The sequence below is a fragment of the Panulirus ornatus genome, chromosome 11 (assembly GCF_036320965.1).
Source record: "Panulirus ornatus isolate Po-2019 chromosome 11, ASM3632096v1, whole genome shotgun sequence".
Taxonomy (NCBI): Eukaryota; Metazoa; Arthropoda; class Malacostraca; order Decapoda; family Palinuridae; genus Panulirus; species Panulirus ornatus.
Genome location: NC_092234.1, coordinates 59,247,560 through 59,270,042, shown reverse-complemented (window position 1 = coordinate 59,270,042; position 22,483 = coordinate 59,247,560). Strand labels below are relative to the sequence as shown.

At 40.3% G+C, this 22,483-nt stretch overlaps 1 protein-coding gene across 4 annotated transcripts in view; it reads left to right on the top strand.

Moving 5' to 3' along the window:
* The first annotated feature begins 200 nt into the window (after positions 1-200).
* Positions 201-22,483, top strand: part of RhoGAP54D (Rho GTPase activating protein at 54D) — a 96,004-nt gene continuing 73,721 nt past the window's right edge. For 3 of the 4 annotated variants that reach the window (XM_071667180.1, XM_071667181.1, XM_071667178.1), the window contains exons 1-3: positions 202-359; positions 12,192-12,335; positions 21,027-21,202. In XM_071667180.1, coding sequence (XP_071523281.1) covers positions 12,193-12,335; positions 21,027-21,202 — 319 coding nt within the window. In that variant the 5' untranslated portion in view covers positions 202-359; position 12,192. Of the gene's footprint in view, positions 360-987; positions 1,048-12,191; positions 12,336-21,026; positions 21,203-22,483 lie in introns of all 4 variants that reach the window. The other variant, XM_071667179.1, reaches the window with a different exon arrangement.

Sequence of the window (22,483 nt, the reverse complement as noted above, 5' to 3'; positions counted from 1 at the left end):
CAACTGAAACTTTTCGGATTTCTTCTGTATCTGATAGCTGGAATAGCATAGTAAGTTAGTAAGGCTTTTAGTCAATTCTTGAAAAAAATTCAAGTATTTACATAATGTGAAAAATATTTGTACTCAAACAGAGACTCAATTATCGTAAATTGAGCAAGACGACACACCATTGGTCGAGGGGATTCATCTTCCACCAATCACAGACGAGATACCAGTTGGAACAGAATTCGAATGTTATTGTTTTGGTTTGTGTGTTAGTGGGAGGATTTACCTCAATTTTCGCTTTCCCTCACAGCAAAGCTGTTGTAATTGACATGTTTCAGAGCGAGAGAAACTTAAGCAACACATGATAAGAAAAGGTAATTTTAGGAGTAATATTTTGATGGTTAGATGACATGTGTTGGTGTGGCTACTGTTTTTAGGGGTGTACACTTGATCCTGTACGTGTCAGGCAATATGTTGCACAACTTTATGGTGAATAAAGTTAGGCTCAAAGAATATTTGATAAGTTTAGCATCTTGGTAACATAATTTACTGATTTGATTAAAGGTTTATTGATGAGCTCAGTATATTATGTAGAAGTGAATTAGACCAGGGGATTATCTTACATTATTTTTTCCTGTGTGAAAAGTGGTATAATTTATAGTTTTCAAATGACATTGAATAGAGGGTAAATTTTTACCTGAAGGGGAAGTTTGGTAAGGTGTCTTTAGGTTATGATAAATTTTATTAATTTGTTTCTGTGTTTTACAATGTTTAACATAACATTTTCCTTTATCATTATTTTTCTGCCTCTGTACTACTTATTTTTTTTAGTCAAACAAAATCCATAATTTTTCAGATCAATTCAGTATGCACAATTGTTTTCCAAAGGCTGAGAGAAAATGATATGCATTAGTTTGTCAGATCAAGTTGCTGTGCCTGTCATATAAACCTCTTTTTACTTTCTTTGTATCACTTGATTATTGTTTTTTCCATCACTTGCAGGAGAATATTTGTTCATGTGATCAAGAAAAGGACAAATTTGTCAGAGGTTTCAGATTAGAGGTAGGTATGAAGTTAAAGCCCGCACCACTACAAGTGGAAGAATATTATGTTTTTTGATATGGTTATTGTTTAAGGCCATGCTGATATTAGATGATAAGCTTTGTATTGAAAGTCATTTTGATAGATTTTTTGCACTTGTAGATGTTAATTAGTATTTCAGTTCTGTAGTAAATTACTAAGTGTGGAAAGGTTTTCAAATATTTTCTTGGGGCTGAGATTTACCATGATTCTTGATGTTATGCTTGCTACACATGTCAATATGTGCCTCTTCTATGTGGAAAACAGCTAAATCAAATTTGCTTTCAACAATTGATGTGATAAAACCTTGAAATATGTCAAAATTGGCCAAAATTATCCTAAATGTACTGGATGAACACATTACACCATTCATATATCCAGGGTTATGTTTAGGTGAACTGGTAGAACAGTTATTGATATGAAGTAGAAAAGATTTACTACCAGATTTAAAAAAAATATGAATATATATATATCCCTGGGGTAGGAGAGAAAGAATACTACCCACTCATACCTAACGTGTCGTAGAAGGCAACTAAAGGGGATGGGAGTAGGGGGCTAGAAACCCTCCCCTCCTTGTATTTTAACTTTTTTTTTTTTTCCCAAAGGAAGGAACAGAGAAGGGGGCTGGATGAGGATGTTTCCTCAGAGGCCCAGTCCTCTGTTCTTAACGCTACCTCGCTGACGCGGGAAATGGCGAATAGTATGAAAGAAAGAAAAATATATATATATTCTGCTGGAAATGAGATGTTTGAGGACAATATGTGGTGTGAGGTGGTTTGATTGAGTAAGTAATGTAAGGGTAAGAGAGATGTGTGGAAATAAAAAGAGTGTGGTTGAGAAAGCAGAAGAGGGTGTTTTGAAATGGTTTGGTCACAGGGAGAGAATGAGTGAGGAAAGATTGACCAAGAGGATATATGTGTCAGAGGTGGAGGGAACGAGGAGAAGTGGGAGACCAAATTGGAGGTGGAAAGATGGAGTGAAAAGTGATCGGGGCCTGAACATGCAGGAGGGTGAAAGGCGTGCAAGGAATAGAGTGAATTGGAACGATGTGGTATACCAGGGTCGACGTGCTGTCAATGGATTGAACCAGGGCATGTGAAGCGTCTGGGGTAAACCATGGAAAGTTTTGTGGGGCCTGGATGTGGAAAGGGAGCTGTGGTTTTGGTGCACTATTACATGACAGCTAGAGACTGAGTGTGAACGAATGGGGCCTTTGTTGTCTTTTCCTAGCGCTACTTCGCACACATGAGGGGGGAAGGGGTTGTTATTCCATGTGTGGTGTGGTGGCGATGGGAATGAATAAAGGCAGACAGTATGAATTATGTACATGTGTATATATGTATATGTCTGTGTGTGTATATATATGTGTACATTGAGATGTATAGGTATGTATATTTGTGTGTGTGGACGTGTATGTATATACATGTGTGTGTGGGTGGGCTGGGCCATTCTTTCATCTGTTTCCTTGCGTTACCTCGCTAACGCGGGTGACAGTGACAAAGCAATATAAATATAAATAAAAAATAAATGTATGTTATATTTCACAGTGCTTTTGCTAGATTAGTCTCTGAAGCTAATATACTCCCTGCATAGTTAGATAATATAGTAAAGCTGAGAATGTATCTCTTATGAAATGAAAGAATATCATAAAGTATTATGACAATTAAAAGACAAATGACTTGGGCCTTAAATTACCCAGAGAGAAATAGAATAATGGTGGGAGTACACTGATAAGATAATGGTCAGTGCTAAAACCAGCTTGATGTTGACATGTCACTGCAGGTGGTGGTGTCAGGTTGTTTATATAGTGTTCTGGTGCACTTGATTTTTATATTAGGATGAAGTCCACCTTGTTCCACATCTCCATAGTTTCTGAAGATATTATGTAGTATCATTATGACATTTATTGTGATGTTACATGTATTTATTGCTTTATAATTATTGATATTGGCCCATCCTGATTACCACAATCATAGTTGAGTGGTGATACAGTGTTTGATAGCCTGTTTTAATACTTTTTTTACTTCTGTACATACATAGAGACACACTCACACAAGGGGAATGACATGCAAGGTAAATAATGGCAGATCTTTAGTAAGTGACTTAAATATGAGTGTTGATGAGTGACAATGACACGATGGTTGTTAGTTTTATTGATGAACTTTATGTGTATCTTTTCTCATAATACCATTGGGAATATGTATTTATGAAAAAATCAGTACATTGATAAACAAAGAAACTTGTAATGCATTAAAGGGGTGGAAAAACAAAAACTATATGAGGGAAGCAAGAAACAAGCTGATGCACAGATGCAAGTGGGTGAATATATATACAAGTGGTACATTAAGATGCACATAACAAAATGGATGCACGAAGGTGGTGAGAAATGCATAATTTTCATTTATATATCCTTGGGAGTGACTCTGAAGATGATAAACATATTGAAACATATCAGATAAAGATAAAAATGATACATCTTCCAGTTGAGGAGGGGAGTTGTGTAGTTGGGTGTTTAGTAGCACAGCTGTAACAATTAACTTGGACTAAATTTCACATATGAACGTTTACTTATAAATCTTTATGTTTAAGTAGCCTGGAATCACTCTTTGTTTCTTGACTGATCCAGCTCTTTGTTAGACATATATAAGCAGCCTGGAATCAAAACTAATACCTGAACCCACAAGTCTCTCACAGGCCCTATTTACATGCAGTGCCAGTAATTTAACTTTGTTAGGGTTAAATCTGTTTTCTGTGTTCCTTGACTGATCCAGCCCTTTGTTAGACATGATATGATTATCAAATATTATTAAAAAAATAATTAGAAGTGTGAGAAAATAAGAGGGGTATCAAACAGTGAGGGTAGATGTAATTGTAATTTTGATATGTAAAATCAAGGATAGCAGATTAATATGTTCAGAATTCAGGTACAGTTCTGGGGATGGTTTGTAATGCTAAGTCATCAAGGGAGAATGAAAACATGAATTTATGATTCAGCAAAACTTTCACACATTTTTTGAAGAATACTTATCAAAAGAGAATACGGATTATATTTATAATGTATTTTTATTCTGATTTTACACACAAAATTATTACTTTTGTCATTGGGGATTGATTGGTTTTAAAGAATTATTAATAATCCATGATATGTATCATATTGACCATTCAAGTTGAATTGATCATCAGTAAAGCTACCAAATGTCATTTCATTTTCACTCATTAAGGTATATTAGTAATGAGTCTGGGCTGAGCTTGCTGTGTTGACATTTGTCATCATTTCACTTTGTAGATTTTTTGTGTGATTACCAATATGTACTGTATGGTGATTGGATTTAAACTTGCAGGGCACATCACTTGAACATCCTCAAGTATCACACAACCTCCTAGATTTATACATGCTGTATGCATTAATCATGTCGTCAGTCATTCTGTTCCATTCATCCACCATTCTTATACATATTGTAAAAGTACTTCTTTACATCCCTCCCAGACTTTTTGTGCTAACCAGACCAAAAGATCTGGATTGTGAAATCTTTTTGTATGGCTTTTTCCCCTAGCACCCTTTAAGTTGAGGTTTAGGGAACATCTAACATCTGTTTATCATTACGTTTGCCTTTTGCTTAAGACATACCACTCATCTGGAAAGCTTTCAGTCTTTTTTTGAAGAATGTGATTACTCAAATGTGAAAAAAAGCCTTAGGTTTTGTTTTCTATCTCTTTTTCATAATAAGAATAAGACTAGTAACACTTTGCCTCTTGTAAGAGTGATCTAAAAGAGTCCCTTTCATTAAATTTTGGTATGGATACATTGAGCCCTGACCTCTTCCCATTTTTTATTTGAGGAAAATGGTTGCTTCACTACTGAGGTGTATGTGGGACCTTTCAAAATCTCTTGACATTTTACATACTAGCATATTTAGTCCCTTAGCTATTAGCTTCTAAGGAGGGCCAGAAACTACATTTCATGTATCCCAGAGACTCGGTTGAATGCTGGCGTTGACCTGGTGGCCATTGACCTCTGGACTTGGACATACACCAAACAGATGATCCTACAATAACATCTAAAAATGGTGGAATGACATTATTGAGCGGCAGAACTACTCAACCTCTCCATTCTCATCAAAGTGCTTCCCATAATGCATCCACATAATTTCCACTCGCCATTAAGATATTCCAAACGTGTAGCTTCCCAGCAGCCGGTAATTTCTAGCCTGCTAACACTATGGATGAATTATTGGCAAATGTGTAAGGGGTTAGTTGCTGTGCATTTGGCAATTTCCTTAGCTTATCTGAGGACAAGAAAAGGCTTCCTTTTGATAACTTATTGTATAAGTCTTGGTTATGTCTGAAATTATTAAGCCTATAGAAAGCCCTTTTATTGTCACCTCATGGACAACTAGAGATCAGCATTTTTGGCTGGTAAAGCTTTTAGTTAGTAAAATACAATAATTTTCTTTTTTATGATAACTTATGGGTTAAGATTAAAAAACTTGAATTCTTGGTTACGTGTTAAATTTAAATGTATGAATAACTTATATGTCATTTACTAATAAAAGATTTTTTCAAGAAGTAATTTTTTTCCCCCATTGAATCATATAGATTCTTGAAAATGAGAGTTTTTTAAGGGCTCATTTATATGTTTACCTTGGAATCTGAGAAACCTTTTCTGGTAAGGAATATTTATAGTTAGATTAAGAAAATCATTGTACTTGTTCAACCTGGTCTTTGGTGTATGTTATGACCCATCATGTGAGGAGGCTGATCTCTACTTTAACCTTTCTAAGAAGCCTTGTGATGAGAGGAAGTGAACATATGAAGTCTTTGCATTCATTTGATGCCTTTTCCTAACAGTTCCAGAGCCTAGTCATAGTGGATCTACACTGTTTTGCCTGAGGTTTCTTCTTTAGGAAATTTGGTTTCTGGTGTGCATATGGATCACCTTTAAAAGATGTGTTTCCTATTCTTAGGTATTATCTTTCTATCTGAGTTTTTTTACGCTCCTTGTAAGTGTTGTCATTGCTTGCAGGACAAACAAGGAGAGAGGTGTAGGTTTTGATGTTAGAAAAATCCAAGGCTGTTCAAAGAAAATTTTTTGTTATATTACCCTATCATAACAATGGGTTGGGAAGGGTAGCTCTATCCCACTGGTTAGATGTGTTGATAGAAAGTCCTTATCCCCTTGAATATCTAAAGAGTTTATCTTATTGCTCCTGGTACATCACCTGAGAGAGAAAAAGGTTATCAGACTTCAAAACCAACATTTTGTACCTCATGTGATCTCATCCCTTTTCTCACCTCTTTTTCATTGCTTTCCTTTTTCTTTCTACCCAGGCTTGACCTTGATAAGGACTTCTACTTTTAAACTGAAGCTTTTAACATAGAAGTTTGCCCTGCAGGCTTTGGTATCTAACAACCTGACCTGGCTGAATCAAAGCAGCTTCAGAGAGGTTTGATTCTAGACTGAGTTATGGAATTAGATATGAACCTCCTAAGTTGAGATAGTGTATATATCTTATGTATATATTATACTGATTTTGGCAGGCATGTGTCTCTAGAGCTACTCTTTTTTGCAAGTAACTTCTGTGGGTCTTTTTTAATCCTTCCTTCAATATAATTCTGAAGAATGTCTCTATTGTAAGTTATCTCTTTAGGTCTCATATCTTATTCCCTTCCTTTTCTCCTATGATTAAATGTGGTCTTCATCCAGTCTAGATATAGTATTATCACAAAGTTTTATTTTTCTACCTTCTGTTTCTGTTTCAATAATACTTTTGTCTTACCCACATGTTCATAAACTTCTAGAGCTTGTCGTTGTCCAATGCTGAGCTTCCTCATCCATTTCATAGTATCAGTTTTTATCCTGATTCATTGATTATTCAAAAATGCTTCAACAGTTCTTCAAAATACACTCCATCTCATCTTCACATCACTGCCCATAACCACTTCCCCATTTGTCTCCTTTACCAATGTTCCAATTTGTTCTCTTGTTTTTCCTCACACTATTACCCTCCTTCCAAAACATCTTATTTTCCCAGAAGTTTGCTTATACTCAGTCAAACTCATATGCCCTATATTTCAGCCTCAGCACCTTCCTCTTGACCCCCTTCCACTTTCTCTGGTATGCCTTCCTATTAATTGCACTCCTTTCTTGTATGTTTCCTGTTTGGGTTGGGGAGGTATGCAGAGTCAGAGAGTTATGGTATGTGTTTGGTGAAAAGAGGTGGTGAATGCTTGCATAAGATGATATGTGGCAAGATTGCTAGAGTGGATGATATTGCAGTTGATATGTGGCAAGATTGGTGGAGTGGATGATATTGCAGTTGAATTTCTTAAGAAAGGGGTGACGGTGTTGTCGATGGGTTTGTTAGGATCATCATCGTATATATGGATCATTTTAAGGTGCCTTTAGATTGGTGGAATGCATGTATACTGCCATTGTTTAAAGGCAAGGGAATGAAGGTGAGTGTTTGAACTCCAGAGGTATACGATTTTTTTTGAGTGTACCAGGGAAGTCCTCTGGAATAGCAGTGATTGAGAGGGTAAAGATATGTACAGAGCAAGTACAATATGGTTTCAGGAGTGATAGATGATGTGTAGATCAGGTGTTTGCTTTGGAGAATGTGTGAGAAATACTTATTGGTACAGAAAGATTTGTACATTGCACTTATGGATCTGGAGAAAGCACATGATAGGGTTGCTAGAAATGCTTTGTTGAAGGTCTTACAAACATATGGTGTGGGAAGAAAGTTATTAGAAGCTGTGAGGAGTTTTTGTCAGCAATGTAAGGTGTGTTTGAGTAGGTAGAAAGTGAGGATGAGTGATTCCAGGTGAAGATGGTCCTCTGGCAAGGGTGTGTGATGTCACCATGGCTTTTTAATTTCTTTTTGGATGGGTTGGTGAGAGAGGTAATTTTTTTTTTTTTTTTTTTTTTTTTGCCGCTGTCTCCCGCGTTTGCGAGGTAGCGCAAGGAAACAGACGAAAGAAATGGCCCAACCCACCCCCATACACATGTATATACATACGTCCACACACGCAAATATACATACCTACACAGCTTTCCATGGTTTACCCCAGACGCTTCACATGCCCTGATTCAATCCACTGACAGCACGTCAACCCCGGTATACCACATCGATCCATTTCACTCTATTCCTTGCCCTCCTTTCACCCTCCTGCATGTTCAGGCCCCGATCACACAAAATCTTTTTCACTCCATCTTTCCACCTCCAATTTGGTCTCCCACTTCTCCTCGTTCCCTCCACCTCCGACACATATATCCTCTTGGTCAATCTTTCCTCACTCATTCTCTCCATGTGCCCAAACCATTTCAAAACACCCTCTTCTGCTCTCTCAACCACGCTCTTTTTATTTCCACACATCTCTCTTACCCTTACGTTACTTACTCGATCAAACCACCTCACACCACACATTGTCCTCAAACATCTCATTTCCAGCACATCCATCCTCATGCGCACAACTCTATCCATAGCCCACGCCTCGCAACCATACAACATTGTTGGAACCACTATTCCTTCAAACATACCCATTTTTGCTTTCCGAGATAATGTTCACGACTTCCACACATTCTTCAAGGCTCCCAGGATTTTCGCCCCCTCCCCCACCCTATGATCCACTTCCGCTTCCATGGTTCCATCCGCTGACAGATCCACTCCCAGGTATCTAAAACACTTTACTTCCTCCAGTTTTTCTCCATTCAAACTTACCTCCCAATTGACTTGACCCTCAACCTTACTGTACCTAATAACCTTGCTCTTATTCACATTTACTCTTAACTTTCTTCTTTCACACACTTTACCAAACTCAGTCACCAGCTTCTGCAGTTTCTCACATGAATCAGCTACCAGCGCTGTATCATCAGTGAACAACAACTGACTCACTTCCCAAGCTCTCTCATCCCCAACAGACTTCATACTTGCCCCTCTTTCCAAAACTCTTGCATTCACCTCCCTAACAACCCCATCCAAAAACAAATTAAACTACCATGGAGACATCACACACCCCTGCCGCAAACCTACATTCACTGAGAACCAATCACTTTCCTCTCTTCCTACACGTACACAAGCCTTACATCCTCGATAAAAACTTTTCACTGCTTCTAACAACTTGCCTCCCACACCATATATTCTTAATACCTTCCACAGAGCATCTCTATCAACTCTTATCATATGCCTTCTCCAGATCCATAAATGCTACATACAAATCCATTTGCTTTTCTAAGTATTTCTCACATACATTCTTCAAAGCAAACACCTGATCCACACATCCTCTACCACTTCTGAAACCACACTGCTATTCCCCAATCTGATGCTCTGTACATGCCCTCACCCTCTCAATCAATACCCTCCCATATAATTTACCAGGAATACTCAACAAACTTATACCTCTGTAATTTGAGCACTCACTCTTATCCCCTTTGCCTTTGTACAATGGCACTATGCACGCATTCCGCCAATCCTCAGGCACCTCACCATGAGTCATACATACATTAAATAACCTTACCAACCAGTCAATAATACAGTCACCCCCTTTTTTAATAAATTCCACTGCAATACCATCCAAACCTGCTGCCTTGCCGGCTTTCATCTTCTGCAAAGCTTTTACTACCTCTTCTCTGTTTACCAAATCATTTTCCCTACCCCTCTCACTTTGCACACCACCTCGACCAAAACACCCTATATCTGCCACTCTATCATCAAAGACATTCAACAAACCTTCAAAATACTCACTCCATCTCCTTCTCACATCACCACTACTTGTTATCACCTCCCCATTTGCGCCCTTCACTGAAGTTCCCATTTGCTCCCTTGTCTTACGCACTTTATTTACCTCCTTCCAGAACATCTTTTTATTCTCCCAAAAATTTTATGATACTCTCTCACCCCAACTCTCATTTGCCCTCTTTTTCACCTCTTGCACCTTTCTCTTGACCTCCTGTCTCTTTCTTTTATACATCTCCCACTCAGTTGCATTTTTTCCCTGCAAAAATCGTCCAAATGCCTCTCTCTTCTCTTTCACTAATAATCTTACTTCTTCATCCCACCACTCACTACCCTTTCTAATCAACCCACCTCCCACTCTTCTCATGCCACAAGCATCTTTTGCGCAATCCATCACTGATTCCCTAAATACATCCCATTCCTCCCCCACTCCCCTTACTTCCATTGTTCTCACCTTTTTCCATTCTGTACTCAGTCTCTCCTGGTACTTCCTCACACAAGTCTCCTTCCCAAGCTCACTTACTCTCACCACCCTCTTCACCCCAACATTCACTCTTCTTTTCTGAAAAGGTAAATGTAAGCCTTAAAAGAGAGGTGAGTATGCAGTCTGTCGGAGTTGAGGGGACCTGGGAAGCAAATGGTTGTTTTTTGCTGATGACACAGCACTGGTGGCAGATTTAAGTGAGAAATTACAGAAGTTGATTGCTGAGTTTGGGAGAGTGTATGATTGGAGGATGTCAAGAGTAAATGTAAATAAAAGCAATGTTATTCTGTTTTGCGGTGCAGAAGGACAGGTTAGTTAGGATGTGAGTTTTATTGAAAAAATTTGGAGGAAGTTGAGTGTTTTAGATGCCTGGAAGTGGACGTGGCAGCTAGAGGAACCATGTAAGTGAAGTGTGTCATATTGTGGTTGAGGGGGCAAAGGTTTTTGGAGCATTCAGGAAGGTGTAGAAAGAGAGGTTGTTATCTAGGGGGCAAAAATGGTTGTGTTTGAAGGTATAACAGTTTGAACGAGATTGTATGGATGTGAGGCGTGGTTTCTAGATGAGAATGTGCAGAGGAGGGCAGATGTGTTGGAAATGAAATATTAGAGGGCAGAATGTGATGAGGAGGGTTGATCAAGTAAGTAATAAAAGGATAAGAGTGAGGTGTGGTAATAAAAAGAGTGTGGTTGAGAAAACTGAAGAGCGTGTGCTAAAATGGTTTGCATGTATGGAGAGAATGAGTGAGGAGAGGTTGACAAAAAGCATGTATGTATCAAAATTGGAGGGATTTGAAGAAGGTGGTGAGACCAAAGTGGAGATGGATAGATGCAGTGAAAAAGATTTTTAGTGCTCTGGGCTGGCTATAGAGGAGGGTGAAAGGTGTGCATAGGAAAAGGTGAGTTAGAGTGATGTGTTGTACAGGGAGTGACATGCTGTCACTAGACTAAACTAGGGCATATCAAGGAGTGGGAGGAAACCTTAGAAAGGTCTGTGGGGCCAGGTTGTGGGTAGAGTGCTGTGGTATCAGTGCATTCTACCTGACAGCTATAGAGTGGATGTGTGCAAATAAGGCCTTATCTTTGTTCCTAGCACTGCTTCACTGATGCAGGAAATGGTGATCAAGTATGAAAAAAGAGTTCATTATCAGTGTTTTTGTGCTTATATTATCTTGCTAGTGTTTGCTTCGCACTTGAATAATGTGTTCAGGTCATTTACAGTATTTCCAATCTCCTCCTCTTGTGGATATATGTTGTTTTGTCCTACCGTTTTTGCTTGGATAGCATGTTGCTGGATCACTTACACAGGCCTTATATCACCCTTTTATTTAAGTATTCTTGGTTTTAATGATGCATATACTTTCCTTTTCCAGTTTGCACTCCTCCTTTTTCTTTTCAAGCTTTACCTGTTTAGTATCTACGTTAAATGCGTATGTTAACCTGTTTGTAGTACATGGGGCAGGAGTTTTACTTTCCATGGGCCCCTTCTCTGTCATACAGCTTTTTAAATTTCTGCATGTTGTTTGCATTAAACATGCCTTCAGTCATTTTATTCCTTTCATCCAGCACTCATATATTATAAAAGTACTTCTTCACATCTTTTTTAGCAAGTTTTTTGCTTGATTTCATGTTATTTCCTATGGTTGGTCTGTCCTACATCTCTTGAAGAACTATTCAGTCCACCTGTCTCTTCCCCCTTCCAAGTTAGGCAAATTCAAAACCCATAGCCTTTTTCTTTTTAATTCTGAAACCATCTTTGTCACTTTCCCCTGTGTGTTTATGTTATGGAGTTAGAAATAGAAAATAGGAGAGTTAATGAAATGTAGATTCATAAAGCAAAATTTGTGAAGTGAAAATCAGGCAAGGGGATGTTTGATATGTACTGTGTTGACCTATTTGATGAATTGCAGCATGAACATGGCACAACAAAGTAGTGAGGATGGGGAGAGCAGCATACAGAAGCAGCTTTGGTATCTACGTCATGAGGACCCAACACAGTACCACACACTCATCAAGATGCATCTTTCCTTCACCACTGACCTGCCCACAGACCAGTATGGATTTTAGAGCACTATATTTGTAGCTCAGAGATCTCATTCATAGTCTATTTTGGTTTTCTAAATCAACTGGTGTATCACAAGGGTATTAAGGGATATGAAAGAGAGGATTCATCAACATGTATGTTCTGTACGGACATCCATGGAATTATGTGTGAGTTTCAAACATGTAGAAATCTGCTCACCCCCAAGGAATTGTGAAGAGTCAAGACTTGTATACCCTTTCATGTCACTTACAGAAAGGGTTGTTGTAGAATCCTCTCATCATATTTGCCAAGTCTGTGAACCTAATTGAAGGTTTGTATGAATTAGATATTTTAACTAAATGTCTGTTAGAAATTGATGAAATTTAGAAAGCCTCAAAGGTATTCATTCAGTAGCATATGTGATATCAGCCAGGTAGAGAAATCAGTAGTGTTAAGAGTGGTTGAAAGCTGTACTATGGATAGATTTGATAACTGCTTCACTTCAAGTCTGATGATTTCAAGGTTATTCTCTTTGAATTATTTGTATACCTTCCAGCTTTTACTGCACTTTTCTGTGTTTCTGATATCTTTCACTTTTACAAACAGCTTTGAAAGGACCCAGTGGTCTGTTGCTCTTTGAATTCCTTTTCATTCCTGTGTATTCTATGTATTACCCCTCCTTACCCATTTTGGTCTACCATTCCATCCTCAGGTCAACAAATCTGTGTTCCTCATTTGAAGTGAGATTTGATTTTTTATATTTTCTCTTGGTTGCCTTGACTCAGTATCCTTGACAGTGGCTTAAAATCCAGTCAAAAGCTTGTAGCTTCCAAGTTTATTTTTTCCAGTGAGTTTATGTATTCTTTATATATGTATATGAGATGGCCATGATTACGCGTGCAGTTGCCCATGCCATTTCAGTTACCTTGAAAAATATATTAGCCATATGTGTTCTTATTTCTGAAAAGTCCCTGTGCTTCAGCTTGTGTACTTTTGATATACGAGTTGATCTTTTTCAGTTATAGCTGGGCCATCCAAGCAAGAATTGGGGTTCCACATCATGCCAGTGAAGTGGTAGCCATCAGTGCCAAAACAGAAAGTTGTTCACATTGGTATCTTGTCTGTAGTAGAATTGTTGGACAAGTTCATTCCCTCTCCTTTAGTCATTGTTCAGGGATTTGAAGATAAACCAGCTTACCATAGATATGCTAGCACTGTTGGGAAGGGGCTTATGGTTTTTACCTGTTGTTACGGAACACGTGTGCTTGTGCTCACATGTTCGCGTATATAACGTGTGTGTGTCCATATGGTATTGATATTTCTTATCAGGGCGAGGAGTGATGCCAGAGGCTGGCTCGGAGTTTCTGTCCACCCAGCATTTTACGAGAGTGTAACTACGCCGAGACACTGGGACCCTCCAACCAATGAGAACTTCCCCTATATTTCTATAGCCAATCGAAATGTAAGGTTTATAGTAACAAGGGCGAACGCTTGTCTTCTTGTACCCACAACACCCGCTGAGACTTGATTCCTTTCTCTGAAGCCCAGCGAGGTGGGTGGTGTCCCTTGCTGTAAGTCCTGCTGTGTTGTAAGCCTGTAAGCCCTGCTGTGCTATAAGCCCGTTACCCTAGTGCTGTGCTATAAGCCCGTTACCCTAGTGTTGTGCTGTAAGCCCGTTATAATTATCAGTGTAATGTTATCGAAGAACTGCCATAGAGGAAAGAGAACTCCTGGCTTGAAATCTTATCTGGAATGTTAGGTCATGTACAAATGTTATCCTATGTTCAATGTTAACTCTAATGTTCAGTGTTAACGTAATGTTTCATGCTTGATTTATGTGCCTATCTTTGTACACTTGAATTCTTTCATTATAAGTAGATTTAGTGTAATGCTGGTCTTTAATTCAATCCCATAACTTTATTATTGCGTTATCCTGAGTTGTGCAACTTGACAAATCTATGACGTCCTTGCAAGACAAGGAACAGTAGTATTTGTAACATATGTTACTTGCGACCTTGCCTGAATAAGTGTTGAATTCGTAACATATAAATTGGCGACCCTGCCAGGATATTTCTTGCCTTAACGGAATCTCTTTCCTTGATTCATTAATCATGTCGTTGATCAGTGGTGACAATACCGTTCGATCATTAACGTCGGCCAAAGTCTCGATCCTTCCCCATATCCCCAGTGATATTAATGTTGATCTCAGTTATTGGCGAAAGCAGCTAGAGATAGCTAAGGTCAATGCACAAGCACATTTACAAGTGCAGAAGAAGAAGACTGAACAAGCTAGGTTAGCTCTCGAACGTGAAAGACTTAGACTTAACGCTTCACCATCAGGACCAGTGTCGTCTCAGTTGGGTAACTTACATCTCGTACCAAAGTTCAGTAAACTTGACGCGGGCAGGCATTCAAAGGGCTACGACGGCAGAGGGAGGACCACTGATTATGTAATCCCACCTGAATCTGCTACCTTGCCGGTAACTCATGAAAGTAAGGGGAAATACTCCAACAGAGTTAAGAGTTGTTTTATTGTGGCAAGGCTGGGCACCAGGTGAGGGATTGCTGGGCTCGAGAGAAGGAGTCCAGAGACTCTACCTTTTTTTTTTAATATAATTGTAGGCCATTGGGTCTCTTCTTAATTTTAGGGCCAATTTAGTAAAGTAGGTGAGGCTGTTTCTGCTCTTAGGAGAGTGAGGGGTTGCGAGACTGCTGATTAATCTGTCCTTATTATAGGATCTGTTATGTGGGAACTACAATGCATTCCTGTCTAAGGGCTATGTTAGTAGATGTGGTGTACGACGAAGAGTGACCGTATTACGGGAGTCTGGTGCGCTACAGTCCCTAATGGTGGATGGCTTGGTGCCGCGAGAAGAGTCTGGAGACCGAGTCTTGCTAGACAGACTGTCTGGTCCCAAGGAAGCTCCACTAGTCAATGTGAGGGCAGAAATAGATTTCTTCACGGGCCATGATCTTGTAGGGATTGTAGATAAGTTCCTGTCTTAGACGTCGACTTAGTGTTAGGCAGTGACCTAGCGGGTGGGAAGATGAACCCAATGCCGGTGTTGCCTACGGGCCCGGTAAAGTCCACGGAGGCGGTGCAGCTTGACGAAGAGGTACCAGATATTGTCTACAACCACGATGGTGCCAGGTCCATGACAACTGGCACGGCAGGCCATGTGCCTGAGGACATAGCCGTTGAAACGCAGGGAGTGAAGACTCTCCCTGAGGGTTGAGACCTGAGGAAGTGGTGTTCAGTGTCATGTAATGGGGAAGGCGAAGGGAAGCCTACTCAGACTGTCTCGATTCAGAAGCGTAGAGACAGGCGAGTTCCTACTCCCCCATTTAAAAGGTCGGTTTGACCGAGTTAATTGACATTGTGAGCCCATTGCTAATGACCTCCTCTGACCACTGTTACACTCTTCTTGAGAGTGAGACCAGCGAGAGGGAGCTGTGTGATACCCTCTCTCCTGGTGCAGCCTCCGTTGTGATAGAGGAATTGAGGATTTGTCTCGAGCCCATTCAAGAGAGTCGTGGATGAAGGACGAGGTGGCGTGACAGACGGTCTCGATTTAGAAGTGTAGAGACAGGCGACGAGGTGTGGCTTCTACAGCAGCCAGGTCAACCCTTGGCTGCCCGTTTTCAGGGTCCCTATGAACCGACGGTATCAGTCTGCATCATCCAACGTCCAGCGGTAGCCGTGTGTGACGAAGTTGACGACGTAGCTGTGAAGGCCTCGGAGACCCGGGGAGACGGAGACGCTTTAGCACCTGCCTGGGAAGTGACGGGTAGAAAGGTTTGCCCTCCTGTCGACGTACCCAGAGTTTTGCCAGAGGTTTGTCAGTCCCCGCCTTCCACCGACCGTAAAGGTCCAAGTATTAGCCCGTAATGAGTTCCCCCCGATCTCGGAGAGAACCGAGACGTTTGTGGGTACAGTTGGGTATTACAGAGTGTATTAGAAACTTTTCTCGCAGTTACAACCCCCTCTCATAAATCTGTTGATAAATGTTAGATATGTTTGAAATGAGCAGTGTTAGACAGCCTCTCTCATCAGTTGGGAACACTACTTTTTTTTGACTGTTTTATTTTGCAGGCTCCAACCAGATTAACTGTGAATGGCGCCAGTGTTGTAAAGGCTGGTAAGATCCCCACGCAGGAGGACAAGAAAGAAGGTTGAGCCTAAACAGATAGCCCCACCAAGAAGAGGGAACTTTTGTTTTGCTATTTGTATTGTAGCACTTTGTTTATGTGTTATTCAAGCAATCATAGAAGTAACCTTTGTTTTCCTATTTGTATTATAACACTGTATATTTGTGTTCTGCAGCCAATCAGAGTGTACTGACTACCACACCTTTCAAAATGTTCACAAGTTATGGGAACGGAGTCAATATTAAATAGATGGGCCTTGTTATGTACAATTTTTACGTTACATTATTTTCAGCACATCTTATGTGTTAACAGATTGTGTTAGCTTGTGTTAGCTGATTGTTTATCCCGCTCTTAAGAAAATTCCTCTTCCAGGAATTTTCTCCTTTAAGGAGGGGGGTGTTACGGAACACGTGTGCTTGTGCTCACATGTTCGCGTATATAACGTGTGTGTGTCCATATGGTATTGATATTTCTTATCAGGGCGAGGAGTGATGCCAGAGGCTGGCTCGGAGTTTCTGTCCACCCAGCATTTTACGAGAGTGTAACTACGCCGAGACACTGGGACCCTCCAACCAATGAGAACTTCCCCTATATTTCTATAGCCAATCGAAATGTAAGGTTTATAGTAACAAGGGCGAACGCTTGTCTTCTTGTACCCACAACACCCGCTGAGACTTGATTCCTTTCTCTGAAGCCCAGCGAGGTGGGTGGTGTCCCTTGCTGTAAGTCCTGCTGTGTTGTAAGCCTGTAAGCCCTGCTGTGCTATAAGCCCGTTACCCTAGTGCTGTGCTATAAGCCCGTTACCCTAGTGTTGTGCTGTAAGCCCGTTATAATTATCAGTGTAATGTTATCGAAGAACTGCCATAGAGGAAAGAGAACTCCTGGCTTGAAATCTTATCTGGAATGTTAGGTCATGTACAAATGTTATCCTATGTTCAATGTTAACTCTAATGTTCAGTGTTAACGTAATGTTTCATGCTTGATTTATGTGCCTATCTTTGTACACTTGAATTCTTTCATTATAAGTAGATTTAGTGTAATGCTGGTCTTTAATTCAATCCCATAACTTTATTATTGCGTTATCCTGAGTTGTGCAACTTGACAAATCTATGACGTCCTTGCAAGACAAGGAACAGTAGTATTTGTAACATATGTTACTTGCGACCTTGCCTGAATAAGTGTTGAATTCGTAACACTGTCCAGTAGTGGGTGTTATGATGGGCAGATAGTCCCAGTGTGATTCTTCTGTTGAGACTGTTGGTAAAGAATAAAAAGAGCTGCCTCTAAATATAAAAGTTTTAGCAACCTTTGGGAGACATGCACTTTAGGTTAGGGTGGGTTTAAGTAGCTATGTACATATATGACACCACAGAAGTAACAGCAAGGATGCAACATTACATTACACAGCTGGTACAGTGGCTCACCCAGAACAGAATTTCTGTATCTCCATGGAAGTCTAAAGTCACCCCTTTTGACACCAAACAGACATGAATTGACCTGTATCCTCTTGTCACACTGAAAGGTCAAATGCTGCCATTCAACAAAACATCAGTTATTCTCGGCATTACACGACACACGTCATTCACTCCCCATACTACAAATGCAACAGACAGACTAAATGCCTGGACAACACCAACTTGTACTGGATTTGGACAACACAAAGTCCCCTTTTGTATGCTATACAAGCAATTTGTCCACTGTACCCTAAATTATGCCTGAATGTAGGTTTGTGGCAGAGGTGTGTGATGTCTCCATGGTTGTTTAATTTGTTTATGGATGGGGTTGTTAGGGAGGTGAATGCAAGAGTTTTGGAAAGAGGGGCAAGTATGCAGTCTGTTGTGGATGAGAGAGCTTGGGAAGTGAGTCAGTTGTTGTTCGCTGATGATACAGTGCTGGTGGCTGATTCATGTGAGAAACTGCAGAAGCTGGTGACTGAGTTTGGTAAAGTTTGTGAAAGAAGAAAGTTGAGAGTAAATGTGAATAAGAGCAAGGTTATTAGGTACAGTAGGGTTGAGGGTCAAGTCAACTGGAAGGTAAATTTGAATGGAGAAAAACTGGAGGAAGTGAAGTGTTTTAGATATCTGGGAGTGGATTTGGCAGTGAATGGAACCATGGAAGAGGAAGTGAATCATAGGGTGGGGGAGGGGTCAAAAATTCTGGAAGCCTTGGAGAATGTGTGGAAGTCGAGAACATTATCTCGGAAAGCAAAAATGGGTATGTTTTAAGGGATGGTGGTTCCAACAATGTTGTATGGTTGCAAGGCGTAGGCTATGGATAGAGTTGTGCGCAGGAGGGTGGGTGTGCTGGAAATGAGATGTTTGAGGACAATATGTGGTGTGAGGTGGTTTGATCGAGTAAGTAATGTAAGGGTAAGAGAGTTGTGTGGTAATAAAAAGTGTGGTTGAGAGAGCAGAAGAGGGTGTTTTGAAATGGTTTGGTCTCATGGAGAGAATGAGTGAGGAAAGATTGACCAAGAGGATATATGTGTCAGAGGTGGAGGGAACGAGGAGAAGTGGGAGACCAAATTGGAGGTGGAAAGATAGAGTGAAAAAGATTTTGAGTGATCGGGGCTTGAACATGCAGGAGGGTGAAAGGAGTGCAAGGAATAGAGTGAATTGGAACGATGTGGTATACCGTGGTCGACGTGCTGTCAATGCATTGAACCAGGGCATGTGAAGCGTGTGGGGTAAACCATGGAAAGTTGTGTGGGGTAAACCATGGAAAGTTGTGTTGGGCCTGGATGTGGAAAGGGAGCTATGGTTTCGGTGCATTATTACATGACAGCTAGAGACTGAGTGTGAATGAATGGGGCCTTTGCTGTCTTTTCCTAGCGCTACTTCGCACAGATGAGGGGGAAGGGGGTTGTTATTCCATGTATGGCGAGGTGGCGATAGGAATAAATAAAGGCAGACTATGAATTATGTACATGTGTATATATGTATATGTCTGTTTGTTTATATATATGTGTACGTTGAGATGTATAGGTATGTATATTTGTGTGTGTGGGCAAGTATGTATATACATGTGTATGTGGGTGGGTTGGGCCGTTCTTTCGTCTGTTTCCTTACACTACCTCGCTAACGCGGGAGACAGCGACAAAGCAAAATAATAATGATGATAATGTCTGTGTGTGTATATATATGTATACGTTGAGATGTTTTTTTTTTTTTTTTTTTTTTTTTTTTTTTTTTTTTTTTTTATACTTTGTCGCTGTCTCCCGCGTTTGCGAGGTAGCGCGAGGAAACAGACGAAAGAAATGGCCCAACCCCCATACACACGTACATACACACGTCCACACACGCAAATATACATACCTACACAGCTTTCCATGGTTTACCCCAGACGCTTCACATGCCTTGATTCAATCCACTGACAGCACGTCAACCCCTGTATACCACATCGCTCCAATTCACTCTATTCCTTGCCCTCCTTTCACCCTCCTGCATGTTCAGGCCCCGATCACACAAAATCTTTTTCACTCCATCTTTCCACCTCCAATTTGGTCTCCCTCTTCTCCTCGTTCCCTCCACCTCCGACACATATATCCTCTTGGTCAATCTTTCCTCACTCATTCTCTCCATGTGCCCAAACCATTTCAAAACACCCTCTTCTGCTCTCTCAACCACGCTCTTTTTATTTCCACACATCTCTCTTACCCTTACGTTACTTACTCGATCAAACCACCTCACACCACACATTGTCCTCAAACATCTCATTTCCAGCACATCCATCCTCCTGCGCACAACTCTATCCATAGCCCACGCCTCGCAACCATACAACATTGTTGGAACCACTATTCCTTCAAACATACCCATTTTTGCTTTCCGAGATAATGTTCTCGACTTCCACACATTTTTCAAGGCTCCCAAAATTTTCGCCCCCTCCCCCACCCTATGATCCACTTCCGTTGAGATGTATAGGTATGTATATGTGTGTGTGTGGATGTGTATGTATATACATGTGTATGTGGGTGGGTTAGGCCATTCTTTTGTCTTTTTCCTTGCACTACCTCACTAACGCGGGAGACAGCGGCAAAGTATAATATAGTATATATGCATATGTCTGTGTATGTATGCGGTGAAATGTAGAGGTATATATGCGTGCGTGTGTGGGTGTTTATGTTTATACATGTGTATATGGATGGGTTGGGCCATTTCTTTTGTCTGTTTCTTTGCACTACCTGGCTAACGGGGGGAGACAGCAATTAAGTATAATAAAGATAAAAAGATATAATTTGATCTTTGAATGCAAGTGTGGAATAGTAAGTCTTTTCCTACCTTTTATTTGATTGCAGTCTTCTGAATGACAATGTAGGTGTAAGTTATTGAGTTGTAGCCCTTGAATTATAAATGTCGGATAATATAACGTTTATGACAGCACTTTACAAGTTTAGGTTAACTAATAACATTCATTCACTTATGAAAGTAACAGGTATGAGCTATTCAGTTCAGGTTGATAATGTTGTCCTTGTACTATAAATGCATTTTCATAACTTCAGTTTTCAATCTTATGTTGCAACTGAATAATCCAATGGAATTCTAAACACTCTTATCTTAGACTTTTGCATTTATAGGTGTGATACACAATCAGCAGAACAGACTTCAGGTCGACGATGGCAGTTGACACCTCTGATTAGGAGGTTAGGTCTCACTTCATCGGTGAACAAAGGAGTAATGGAGGGTGCACCACTCACACAGGAGGGTGTATGCCAAGTATTCCAGCTGATACACTATCTCAATAAAGACTACAGTAAGTATAATCACCAGGATTGCACCCTCTGTAGCTACTATAACATACTTGAGGTCAGATAATGTTCATTCATTAAATCCTCACTTCCTTCATTGAATCCTCACTTCCATACAAGGCCCTGCCTCGGTCCATGACATCATAGGCAACCAACCATATCATTTCTTGTGTTCATACATTCAGTGTGTGGTATTGTTGATTTTTTGTCCTGATTATCATAAACCCATTGGCTGTGGCAACAGAAGTTGTAAAGTGTGCTTCCAGTATGAGACTTTTAACTATATGTAGAAAGTGAGAGGGTTTTTGAGAATGGTTTGGTTAAGAGAGAAGAGGTGGTGAAAGCCTTGAAGATGAAATCCAGCGAGGTGGCGGGTTTGGATGGTATTGCAGTTGAATTTATTAAGAAAGGGGGTGACTGTGTTGTTGACTGGTTGGTAAGGATATTCACTGTATTTATGGATCATGGTGAAGTGCCTGAGCATTGGCTGAATGCTTGTGCAAAGCAATTGTACAAAAAGCAAAGGGGATAAAGGTGAGTCTTCAGAATACAGAGGCATAAATTTGTTGAGTATTCCTGGAAAATTGTATGGGAGGGTATTGATTGAGAGGGTGAAGGCATGTACAGAGCATCGGATTGGGGAGGAGTGGTGTAGTGTCGGAAGTCGTAGAGGATGTTAGGATCAGGTGTTTACTTTGAATAGTGTGTGTGAAAAATACTCAGAAAAATGGATTGATTTGTGTGCAGTATGTATGGATCTGGAGAAGGCATATGATAGGGTTGATAGAAATGCTTTGTGGAAGGTTTTAAGAGTATATGGTGTGGGAAGTTAGATGCTAGAAGCAGTGAGAAGTTTTTATGAAGGGTGTAAGGCATGTGTATGAGTCGGAAGAGAGGAAAGTGATTGGTTCCCAATGAATGTTGGTCTCTGGCAAGGGTATGTGATGTCCCCGTGTTTGTTTAATTTGTTTATGGATGTGATGGTTGGAGAGGTAAATGCAAGAGTTTTGGAAAGAGAGGCTAGTATGCAGTCTGTTGGGGTATGAGAAGGCCTGAGAAGTTTGTCAGTTGTTTGCTTATGATACAGCACTGGTTGCTGAATTGAGTGAGAAACTGCAGAAGCTGTTGACTAAGTATGGAAAAGTGTGTGAGAGGAAAGTAAATGTGAATAAGAGCAAGGTTATTAGGTTCAGCAAGGTTGAGGGACAAGTTGATTGGGATGTAAGTTTGAATGGAGAAGAATTGGAGGAAGTGAAGTGTTTTAGATATCTTGGAGTGGACTAAGC